A 13115-nucleotide genomic window follows, 5' to 3' on the forward strand; every position below is an offset into this window, starting at 1 on the left:
CTCACAGTGGGAGGCCTCTACAAGGCACACAGCAAAGAGCACTGATACAGGAGTGGGTGCAGAACGGATCCAATGATGCACTCTACCACAGTAGGTAATATGGTCCTTTACCCTTTGATGGTTGTTACAACTGTCTCCCTATATTGAAGTTCTGAATATCCAGCAAAGTTTGTCAACACATAGATTTATTTTTATATATCCTAGTCAGCATTTAAGGCATATTTTCTACTAAAGACTCATGCCTTCATTCAATTTTAGAAAATTCCTAGAAATTATATTTTTAAATATTATTTCCCTATCTTTTTTCCATTCTCCTCTTCTGGAATTCCTAGTATATGAATACAGGAAACCTCTCACCCATCTTCCATTTCTCTTAACTATGCTTTAATATTTGTTATCTTTCTGCCCTTCTGTCTGTAGTTTACACTACTGACTACCTACATTTTTTATTGCACTATCTCTTCATCTGAAATATTTCTTTTTTTAAAATGTTTTATTTATTTTTAAGAGAGAGAGAAAGAGTGCGCATAAGCAGAGGAGGGGCAGAGAGGGGTGGGGGGGACAGAGAATTCAAAGTGGGCACCATGCTGATCGCAGAGAGCCAGATGCCAGGCTCAAATTCAATAAACTGTGAGATCATGACCTAAGCCAAAGTCAGATGTTCAACCGACTATGCCACCCAGGCGTCCCTCACCCGAAATATTTCCAATTTATTTTTTATCATATTCACCTATTAAAATATCATTTGTATTTATTTTTCATAATTTCTTGTTCTTTTTAAATGAAAGACTTCATTTAACTCTAGACATCTACAACATATTTATAAAGTCTTCATTAAGTTATTTTAAAAAGTAATTTCAACTGGAGTACAATGTTCTGATTCTGGATTTTTTCATGTTTATATAAGCGTTGGGGTTCTTTATGTGTTTTACTTAGAATTTTGGATACCAGACTCATTTTGAGTGGGGGATATTTTGTTTTGTTCTCTTTTCATTCATCCTTATTTTTCTCTCCCAGTCCTTCCTCCTGTCTAGTTTTTTGTTTGTTTTAGTTTATTTATTTTTGAGAAAGAGAGGACACGAGTGGAGGAGGAAAAGGAGAGATGGGCAGAGATGGACTCTATGCTGACAGCAGAGAGCCCAACACAGGGCTTGCACTCACAAAATGTGAGATCATGACCTGAGCCGAAGTCGGACGGACATTCAACCGACTGAGCCCCCAGGCACCCTGCTCCTGTCTAGTTTTATGATCCCCTTCACCTACACCCAATTTAGAACCAGGTATGCATAAATGTATGTGTGTATGTATTCTGTCTCACTTAGCTGTCATATGAACATGTTCCTTCTTTCCAAATTTACAGCAAACTCCTTGAGGGTAAAGACCATGCCCTATGCATTTGGATCCATTATAATACCTACACAGAGCTGACAAAGATATATTCATAAAATAGTTAGCTAAGTTTCTAATATCTATCTGCACTGGGAGTTACAAACCTATCTGATAGAATTTATTTTGGATTTACTAAGTGGTAAATTGCTTACAGTACAAAATTTAACCTATAATTTTCTTTATCATACAGTAAAAATCCTTTAAATAATGGTTCTAAAACATTTTGTCTTTTTTCCTCATTCCCACTGTACCCAAATCAAACCTCCCTACATCCAATTTAGTTAGAAGTTCAAGAAACTGTCCATTCTGACTTTGTCCAAGTGGCAAATATTGGCACAAAATGAGATAATATCACAAAACTAATGACTCACTCCTGGTCACAATCAGCACTCACTTCCATTGTTGTGGAACTATCCTTAAAGGTTTTGATATCACTTAGTCCCTTGCCTCTCTTCTTTCTTTCATCCAGGGCATCTCCACAAACAAGTTTCTTAATAGTGAACTTTTAAGTCTTTTGACCAAGGAAAGTATAGGAGTTAATACAAAAACAAATATTTAGCTACCAGTTAAGTATAGGTTCCAAATTGCTCCTTACATAAGGTCATCCTGGAAGCCTCTTCTTTCAATGGACCCTGACCTGAGACAAATCACTCAAAAGGCAGCTTGTGTTTGATCTCATTACTCCAGGTAATCAGAAACTACTATGAAAGAAGATGTAATACACTAAGATTTTTCTATAACTCAAATGATATCTGACATATGAGCTACAATGAGAATTTGTCAAGTGGAACAAAAATTTAATATATGTTTAAATTATTTAATTAATAATATATTAATAAAATATTGGCCTTCTATAATCTAAATCACTTTCAGTGAACTAAATTTCCAGCAGATTTACCTTCTGATGTCTTCAAGTAAAAGCAGATCTCATATTTTATAAGCCCAATACAACCAATCATTGTTACATAGTTCTCAATATTGAATAATTATGTCCCCAAATACATATTCTTTTCCCAGCACATAGGTATTAACATATTTTGACTCTCACCATCCATAAGATTTTCAAGATTTTCAAGATTTTCAGGGCAGTGAAAATACATCATACAATATTATAATGATGGACATGTCAGTATACTTTTAACCAAACACACAGAATATACAATACCAAGAATGAACCCTAAAGTAGACTATGGACTTCAGGGATTATGATGTGTCAATGTGGGTTCATCCTTAGTAAAAAATATACCATTCTGGTAAGCAACGTTGATAATGGGGGAGGCTATGCATGTGTAGGGGATATCTGAGAAATCTCTGTACCTTCCTCTCAATTTTGTTGTAAACCTAAAACTGTTTAAAAAACTTAAGTCTTAAAAAGAAAAAGAAAACCCACAATGTGATATCTTCAAAACTCTTTGCATAAAGGAGTTTTGTAATTAAAATATAAAACTTATCGTCATTAACAGTAATATGTCATGGAGGCGCCTGGGTGGCTCAGTCAGTTAGGTGTCTGACTTTGGCTAGGGTCATGATCTAACAGTTCGTGGGTTCGAGCCCTGCATCAGATTCTGGGCTGAAACCTCAGAGCCTGGAGCCTGATGACGATTCTGTGTCTCTCTGCCCATCTGCCACTATTGCTCTCTCTCAAAAATAAAAACATAGGGGCGCCTGGGTGGCTCAGTCGGTTAAGCAGCCAACTTCAGCTCAGGTCATGATTTCGCGGTCCGTGAGTTCAAGCCCCGCGTCGGGCTCTGTGCTGACAGCTCAGAGCCTGGAGCCTGTTTCAGATTCTGTGTCTCCCTCTCTCTGACCCTCCCCCATTCATACTCTGTCTCTCTCTGTCTCAAAAATAAATAAACGTTAAAACGGGAACCCTCTTGCACTGTTGGTGGGAATGCAAATTGGTGCAGCCGCTCTGGAAAGCAGTGTGGAGGTTCCTCAGAAAATTAAAAATAGACCTACCCTATGACCCAGCAATAGCACTGCTAGGAATTTATCCAAGGGATACGAGTACTGATGCATAGGGGCACTTGTACCCCAATGTTCATAGCAGCACTCTCAACAATAGCCAAATTATGGAAAGAGCCTAAATGTCCATCAACTGATGAATGGATAAAGAAATTGTGGTTTATATACACAATGGAATACTACGTGGCAATGAGAAAAAATGAAATATGGCCTTTTGTAGCAACGTGGATGGAACTGGAGAGTGTAATGCTAAGTGAAATAAGCCATACAGAGAAAGACAGATACCATATGTTTTCACTCTTATGTGGATCCTGAGAAACTTAACAGGAACCCATGGGGGAGGGGAAGGAAAAAAAAAAAAAAAAAAGAGGTTAGAGTGGGAGAGAGCCAAAGCATAAGAGACTGTTAAAAACTGAGAACAAACTGAGGGTTGGTGGGGGGTGGGAGGGAGGGGAGGGTGGGTGATGCGTATTGAGGAGGGCACCTTTTGGGATGACCACTGGGTGTTGTATGGAAACCAATTTGTCAATAAATTTCATATATATATATATATATATATATAAAATAAATAAACGTTAAAAAATGTTTAAAAAAATAACAAAAAACAAAAAAAAAACAACAAAAAAAACAGTAATACATTATGTTGCAGATAGCATTTGTGTTTTTTTAAGTGTTTATCTTTGAGACAGACAGAACACAAGTGGGGGAGGGGCAGAGAGAGGGAGACACAGAATCCGAAGCAGGCTCCAGGCTCTGAGCTGTCAGCACAGAGCCTGATGTAGGGCTCCAACTCACAAAACCATGAGATCACGAACTAAGCTGAAGTTGGAGGCTTAACCAACTGAGCCACCCAGGCGCCCAACAAGTAGTACCTATTGTCTATACATAAATTTTAATACAACTTCTCATTTTGAAACTACTAAAAATGGTTAAAAATATGAAATACTTTTTTCTGCTGAGCTGGACAAAAGAGAAAGTACCTGTGTAAAATAAGTGCTAAAATATGTGAATATAAATAGTCACTTGAAGATTTGACAAGGCTTTTTTTAAACACAAGAAAATCCAGAGCTGCACTTGATAGTCAAATTAACCAAAAGAGCTATTATTTCCTTTATCCCCAACCCTTATCCCCGAATGTTATCAAGTTTGCATTATAGCAACTTACATCGTTGTTTGAGATCTTAACATTTTATTTTATTTACAAAAATTTTTTTAATGTTTATTTTTGAGAGAGAGGGGGGAGGGAGAGGCAGACAGAGAAGGAGACAGAGGATCCAGAGCAGGCTCTGTGTTGACAGCAGAGAGCCTGAGGTGGGGCCTGAACTCACAAACCATGAGATCATGACCTGAGTGGAAGTCAGACACTTCAATGACTGAGCCACCCAGACGCCCTGAAATGTAAACATTTTAAAAGGTGTCAGACTTAAGGGCACCTGGGTGGTTCAATGGGTTAAGTGTCTGACTCTTTATTCCAGCTCAGGTTATGATCTCACGGTTCATGAGATCGAGCGCCAGGTCAGGCTCTACGCTGATAGCATGGAGCTTGCTTGTGATTCATATTCTCTCTCTCTCTCTCTCTCTCTCTCTCTCTCTCTCTCTTTCTCTCTCTCAAAATTAAAAGATAATACTAAAAATAAAAGCTGTCAGACTTATAATGGAGTTCTTACGCTAGTGGCTCAAGATAGGCCACAAAGATGTTCTTAAAAGTCAAGTACAAGTGGTTCACCTTTTTCTACTAATATCAACCCTTATAATTTCATAAAAGAATTAGAGGCAGATAACCTTCACATAGGAAGAAACCACCATCATTACTACTTTACTAGATAGTGTTTCCCAATCTTCAATTTAGTAACACATAGTGAGTTTTTCTATATGTATCTTTATACTAATACTTTTCTTTAAATTGACTGACTTTGGTAAAGAGACAAATTTTTTTAAAAACTGAAGTTTACCTGATAATTAACACTACAGATACGTTTGCTGACTATGGCTGTTTTCTAAAACATCAAAATAATATACCAATTAAAATTTAAAAGCCTGCTTGATATCATTTAAAATGATCTCAATACTACTAGTGACAACTACATGACCACTCTGAAACCTGCTGCCCTTTTTTTTTTTTTTCAACGTTTATTTATTTTTGGGACAGAGAGAGACAGAGCATGAACAAGGGAGGGGCAGAGAGAGAGGGAGACACAGAATCGGAAACAGGCTCCAGGCTCTGAGCCATCAGCCCAGAGCCCGACGCGGGGCTCGAACTCACAGACCGCGAGATCGTGACCTGGCTGAAGTCGGACGCTTAACCGACTGCGCCACCCAGGCGCCCCACCTGCTGCCTTTTAAACTCAGCCCTAGTGTACTTATCTGAAAGGAGATATCCAGTGAGAGCCCAGAATATCTTATCAGCACATGCTGCTAATTACTGACACAATTACAACACATATTTACATATGAGAATAAACTGGAATATTGAGCTGCTTTTTTTTTCCTCCTAAAAAAAAAAAAAAAAAAAGATTAGGGGCACTTGGATGGCTCAGTCGGTAAAGTATCTGACTTTGGCTCAGGTCATGATTTCACGGTTCGTGAGTTCGAGCTCCGCGTCAGGCTTGCTGCTGTCAGTGCAGAGCCAGCTCTGGATCCTCTGTCCCTCTGTCTCTGCCCAACCCCCACTTTCGTGTGCTCTATCCTCCCTCAAAAATAAATAAACACTAAAAAAAAAAAAAAAGATTAAACGTAAAATCAACCTCACGTAGAAAATTCAATATATTCAAGATAACTAGGTATAAGATGTCATTATTGGCACTGAAGGAGATGCTTATCTCTAGGAACGATGAAAAACTGATTTCAAGTTAAACCAGAATTTTTGAATAGAAATTATCAGTATTATATAGTATTATAAAGATAATACACATCTTAGAAAAATTTACCAAAAAGATTCTCAGTGAATTCTGAAAAAAAAGTCTTGTTCTTTAAAGGTTGAATAAAAATTTTAAGTAAATCTGCTGAAGCCATTTTCAGATATTTTATCTGCTATTTAAAACAGAAATTCAGTGTTAAGGTTTATTACCTTTGGCAATTCCCATTCTGACCGAGATCCATCTGCACTGTAGTAATATTGTCTACCTTGATCATCAACATGCTTGAGCCACTATAAAAACAAAATAGGTGTTACTTTTTCCATTTAAGTAAAAGTGAGTTTAAGCTTATACAACCAGAGATATTAGATATTTTCTTAGGAATTTTATTCTACTTGCTCAAGAACACTATAAAAGAAATTTACAAACTTATACTAATAGATTTGTATTTTAAGTTTGGTAAAAATTAAGTAAACTCAATATTAATTTCTTTAATTGAATTTCTTTTCTCTCTCTTTCTTCCAGTGTGTCAAGCTAGTCCCAATGTCAAGCACTACTTAATGTAAGAAATATGTTAACAAAGATACACAGATACACATATACACCAGACACAGAGCCACACTCACTCTGAAAACAAGGTTGAGAAATTAACAAGAGAAAATTTTTTTTAATCTTCAAATATAAAACTATTGAACAATTTAAGCCAAACTTAATGCAAACCCTTAGGAATTACCTCCTGTAGCCAACAAATTTCTTACTCAACATGATTTAAGTAATACTAATAAAACTTCGTATAAAATAATACAGGGAATATGAGGGGCAAAAGACTAAGCACTGCTAATATAAACAAAATTGTGAAATAAATGAAAACTAATGTTTCCTTATATTCTAGTGTCAAATAATTAAAGCAGAAATGAGGGGTAAAAGCCCATCTCCATTTATTCCCAAAGGTCTATTCTCTAGGCAAGCACCTATTACCTTCTCTGATGACACGAGATATAATACATAAAATTTCAATATGCATTCCCAAAATAGTTAATCATAAAATAACTAGATTCATGGTTTTTGTTTTACGTAACTTGGTTATAAAATAAAAAGCACAGAAAGTGAAGCGGTATACCATAGTGACACATGCTGAGAAAATGATTCCCTAAAAACCATTCCCCCCCCCAAAAAAATATAAAGAAATATGTTTATTGAAGAAGTTTAAACAGAATGACAATAGGTCTACTCTTATAAAGATTTGTCTTAAATGGGTTTTGACACCACAAGAATCACTGTAATTATAAAGTTTAAAACCATGAATCAGTAGTTATAGTGAGTTTTCATGTTGTCAATTGCCATGACTACAAAATTACAATAAAGAATATTTTCATGAGTTTTTAAAATACCAAACTTGAGTACACAACTATTTTATGAGAAGATTCTGCCAAGAAAACTAGATGAGAAAAAAAGAATGTACCTTTTCATTAGTATAGTCACTGGTATATAAGGTATGCCCACGTTCATCCAACTCTTCTGACCAACCCCTTGGAGGAGAACCACACTGCCTATCTGACTGGCTGTAACAAATGCTGTGGTAGTTTTCTTCTGATGAAAGAAGCTATAAATAGTCAGAAACATAAGTATTTTTCTTCTTTGAAAAAAAAATATATATGCAGCAGTTGCAAATCTAAGCAATAAACTGTATCTGGCTGAAGCACTAAGATATCTTGACTATATCTCAATATTTTCAAAACAAATTGTTAGTCTTTCAAAGAGTACACTGTAAGTGGTAAGGTGAAATTAATAATGGTTATTTTAGCACAATAATGCAACCCTGGAAAAATTCTCTATAATAAAACTGAAAACAATGTTTTCAGACTGAGAGATAAAAATGCTGCCTTCTATTTAATGCTGCTTTTGAACCAAAATCAGGTTAAAAACTGACAGGAATGTGTGTACGGGTATACACATCCATGTGTAAGCAAAATAGGGGATGAGGGTACTTCATTAGACTGAGTTTCTTAAAAATTCTCACTCACCTATATATACAAGTTCCTAGACAAATGCCTGACAGTGTTCAAAAAATAGATCTTGAATTATTTTTTTAAATGTGTGAAACTGAGAGGTAAGAGACATTAGTTTTATAATACTGTATTTTATATCCTAAATTATTGGCAAGATTTCCTAACTCATTCAACCAAACGTTTATTAAAGATGGTTGGGAACTGAACTTCAAAACAAGAAAAAATAATATTAAAAAAATTCAAACATGATAGATGAAAAAACTCAGTATGGAAGTAACTTAGGTATACTTTACTTTTAAAAGCATGAGAGAGGGGCACCTGGGTGGCTCAGTCGGTTGCGCTTCCGACTTTGGCTCAGGTTGTATCTCACAGTTCATGAGTTCAAGCCCCGTGTGGGGCTCTGTGATGACAACTCACAGCCTGGAGCTTCAGATTCTGTGTCTCCCTCTCTCTCTGCCCTTCCCCTGCTCACACTCTGTCTCTCTCTCTCTCAAAAATAAGCATTAAAAATTTTTAAAAACAAATAAAAATAAATAAAAGCATGAGAGAATCCAGACATATAAGACAAGCGATTGAGACGGAGAAAACCTAATCTCTGCTTTTTCCAAACAAGAAGTATCATAATGTGAGTAGCAATTTACTTACTGCCCTTAAGTGTCATTAATTCAACAAATATTTACTAGATTAACTCTCAGGTGCAAATGACCTTTCCTGGGTCACTTTTAGGTAAAATAGTTTCTACAATTATATCTTACTTAATCAGACTGCAGTTTCTCCCACCACAGAATACTAAAATACTAAATGGTCTAAAATAGTAAAATGTGTAGATTCTCAATGTTTTAGAAGTAACTTAAAGATACAAACATACTAACATAACACAAAAACTGACATAAACAACTTTACAGAAGCCTTGCATAAAGTGCGCTATATATGTTCTCTAACAGGAATTTTTTTTAATGAAAACTTATTGCAAAAATCAGAATTTATTTTTATTTAATTGAGGCCACTTAAAATACAAGTTCATGTAGGCAAAGTACAATAAAATCTTTTAGAAATAGAGAAAAGAAATCTATACAGCAGAATAATATTCAGCCCTAAAAGAGAATGAAATTTTACCATTTGTGACAACATGGATGGACCTTAAGGGCATTATGCTAAGTGAAGTAAATCAGAGCGAGAAGACAAATACTATATGATCTCACTTACGTAGAGTCCTCAAAACCAAACAAAACAAGCTCATGGATGCAGAGAACAAACTGGTGATTGCCAGAGATGGGGAAGGCAGGTTGAATGAGCAAAGGAGACAAAAGGCATGAAATTCAGTTACAAAGTAAGTCATGGGGATATAATGTACTGCATGGCAACCACAGTTAATAATACTGTATTGCATATGTGAAAGTTGCAAAGAGAGTAGACATTAAAACTTCTCATCACAAGACAAAAACTTCTATAATCAAGTGGTGACAGATATTAACTAGATAGTGGTGATCATTTTGTAATATTTACAAATATTGTATCATTAGGTTGTATACCTGAAGCTAACAAAATATTATATGTTAATTATACCTGAATAAAAAAAACTAGTAAAATTAATTTAGGAAACAAAGTTACTAAATCAATTTTTTTGTAAATATGACTTTCTACTTGGCAAAATGCTCCCATCATTTCCCAATTTTTGTGCAGTAAGATGTTCCTTTCTTCCATGAAAAGAAACCTCCAGTATCTCAACATGTTTCATTACAGAACCAGGGGTACTTTGAAGATCTTGATTGTTTACTGCTAGAAAGGAGCTATTTAGTGGCAATTAAATAAAAGTTAGATTATTTTTGGCAAGCATTGTCAATGTTAACTGTGCTATATACTCATAACTCCATTCAGCAGCATACTTAGCTCAGTAACTTTGGGGTATATATTTTGCAGCAAACATGGCCTAGTAGAAATAAAGGGGGCTACACAGATGTCCCATTTACAGGGGAATGACAGGGAGGTACTGAAATGGGTACCTGGATTAAAACAATTTAAAATACTAATTTTTTTAAGTTTATTTATTTTGAGGGAGAAAATGAGCAGGGGAGGAGCAGAGAGTGAATCCCAAGCAAGGACTGTGTCAACACAGAGCCTGATGTGGGGCTCGATCTCACAAACCCGTAGGATCATGACCTGAGTCAAATCCAAGAGTCCGACGCTTAACTGACAGAGCCACCCAGGCACCCCTAATATATTAAATTTTTTAACACATTCTTTAAAAAAAAAAAGTTTATTTTTGAGAGAGACAGAGACAAAGAACGAGCAGAGTAGGGGTAGAGAGAGGGAGACACAGAATCCAAAGCAGTTTCCAGGCTCTGAGCTGTCAGCACAGGAGCCTGATGCGGGGCTCGAACTCATGAACCACGAGATCATGACCTGAGCTGAAGTTGGACACTTAACAGACTGAGCCACCCAGGTGCCCCAAATTTTTTTAAAAAATTATCAAGAAGCAAGAAACTGACTAAGAAATACTCAGAAGTCAAAACTAAGTAGAAGCAAGAATCCAAAAGTATAAGTAGAATATAAAGACCAGCTTTCTCTTTGAAGGCATTTGCCAATCCCCAAACTAGAACATTACTTTTCAAAGTCATGAAGCATTGGGAAACAGAACTCAAGACTACCAAAAGTAGGGAGTCTAACAGAATTCCCCCCTGAAAATAAAGAACTGGGACCCCAAAGAATTATACCCTCAGATTATCAGTTAACCAGAAACAAATTTTGTCCCTTTATTCCACACAAGAGAAATCACAGGAATCTTCCCAAATAATGGAAGAATGGGAGGGAAAATGGGAGAATCTCCAGCCACAAACCAGTCTTCATGCAATCCAAATTACTACTACCTAGGTGGCCTGTAAAAACTAAAGCTGAAAATTCAGTTTCAAATGTTCACAGGATACTAACTTCCTGGCAGAAACAAAAGCAAATCCTCTCTGATGGAACAGACTGTCAACCCCAGCACTAAACACTTCCTATATATGAACTATAATCTCATCTTAAAATACACACACACGGACAAGATGTGAAACAAAACACTGTAAGTTACAGTCAGCAAAAAAGCAGCATAATCCAACTCTTAAAGGCTTTATATACTAGAATTATAAAAAATAAAAGACTAAAGAAAGATAGGACGAATGAAATATATGATCCTTTACTGGATCTTTTATTGCAGGAAAAAAAATGTAAAGGATATTACTTGACAAATGAGAAACACTGAATATTAACTATGTATTAAATAGTATTCCAATATTAAACTTGAGTATGATAAATTATTTTTCACCAAAAAAAAAGTTTTGCTAGAAAATGTCCTTATCCTTAGAAAATAAAATATTATGTTGTCTTATCCAAAAGGTTCAGAAGAAAATTACTGGAGGGTAGAGAGCAGAAGGAGGGAGAGAAATAAAGCAAATGTAGCAAAATTTAAGACTGGTAAATCTTGACTAATAAGGCTATCTAGTATATGTATGTTCACTATTCTATTCTTTAGGTTTAAAACTTTCCAAAGTAACAAGATGGAGAAGCTCCCCCAGATAAATAAAAACTAATAGGTTTTTAAAATTCAAGGATTGGTTTAATCTCAAATAAAGAAGGGGGATCCTGGGTGGCTCAGTCAGTTCAGTGTCCAACTCTTAATCTCGGCTCAGGTCATGATCTCACCATTTGTGAGTTTGAGCCCCCTATTGGGACTGTCAGTGCAGAGCTTGCTTGGGATTCTGTGTCTCCCTCTCCCTGCCCTCTCCTGCTCACACTGTCTCTGTCTCTCTCAAAAAATAAATAAACTTACAGAAAAAAGATGCAAAAACAAATAAAGGTGAAGAATAGTGAACTGGAACTACATCTAAAAATTGAGAAGCACAGAGAGACCTAGAGATATAATACACAAGTATAAGGGAAATCAAGAGACATGACCAATGTAAGCAGATTAAATGTTCCTCTAATCAAAGTTCCAGAATGAGAGGAAAGAGAAAATGGGACAGAGGCTATATATAGATGACCAAGAATTTTCTAGAACTAATCAAAGACAAGGCTCCTCAAGTTCAAGAACCTCAAAAAAACCCTGGCAGGAAATAAAGACACCCTCACCTAATCACATCATAGGAAAATTACAGACATGGAATTTAAGAGCTGCCATCGAGAAGAGACAAGGAATGACAATCAAACTGAGAGCTGAATTTGCAATATCAACAATGAAAGCCTGAAAACAGGAGAATAAAATAGTCAGTGAACTAGGAAAAAACAGTCAACTCAGAACTGTTTATCAAGTAAAGATATTCTTCAAAAATGAGGAAAATTAAATTTTCAGACAAAACTAGATTCTATCACTAATAAATCTTCACTAAGAAAATTTAAAAGTACATACTTAAGACAGTAGTTAACCAAAAGTTAACCAAGATATCTAATTTGCATAAAGGAGTGTGAGAAAAGACAGTGCTAACAAGGACAAATTTTAAGAGACACCATGTACAAAGAAGGGGCTAAAAACAGAAATAAAAGACAAGAACAGCAAACAGCACACGGTTCTTGTATGGCTTTAAAGAGCAAGAAGATACTAACTTTAGACTTTGATATACATGCACCTTAACACTTATAAGGCAGGGTTCTCAACAGCAGCACTACTGACATTTAGGACCAGATAATTCTTCATTGTGGGAGCTTTCTTTCATATCATAGGGTGTTTGATAGCACCTCTGGCTTCTACCCACCCAATCAATGCCAATAGCCCTCCCCGAGTTCTAACAACCAAAAATGTCCCCAGACATGGAGTGTCACCAGGAGGCAAAACCATCTCCAGCTGAGAACAACTGTTCTAGCTAAACACTAAAATAATAAGCCTGAATTAGATGGATGATTGAACACTTATTTCCTCTCAATC

The 13115-nt window shown here is 36.0% G+C and overlaps 1 protein-coding gene across 5 annotated transcripts in view; it reads right to left on the reverse strand.

The window, feature by feature from the left end:
- ARHGAP12 (Rho GTPase activating protein 12) overlaps positions 1–13115 on the reverse strand; it is a 122435-nt gene that overhangs the window by 42679 nt on the left and 66641 nt on the right. For 4 of the 5 annotated variants that reach the window (XM_047065202.1, XM_047065200.1, XM_047065199.1 and 1 more), the window contains exons 5-6: positions 7672–7812; positions 6422–6502 (exon numbers count right to left, since the gene is read on the reverse strand). In XM_047065202.1, the coding sequence (XP_046921158.1) occupies positions 6422–6502; positions 7672–7812 (222 nt within the window). The remainder of the gene's footprint in view (positions 1–6421; positions 6503–7671; positions 7813–13115) is intronic. The other variant, XM_047065203.1, reaches the window with a different exon arrangement.

This window comes from Lynx rufus, unplaced genomic scaffold (genome assembly GCF_022079265.1).
Source record: "Lynx rufus isolate CCGP_SWC_20201006 ecotype Redwood Valley unplaced genomic scaffold, mLynRuf1.p SCAF_7, whole genome shotgun sequence".
NCBI lineage: Eukaryota > Metazoa > Chordata > Mammalia > Carnivora > Felidae > Lynx > Lynx rufus.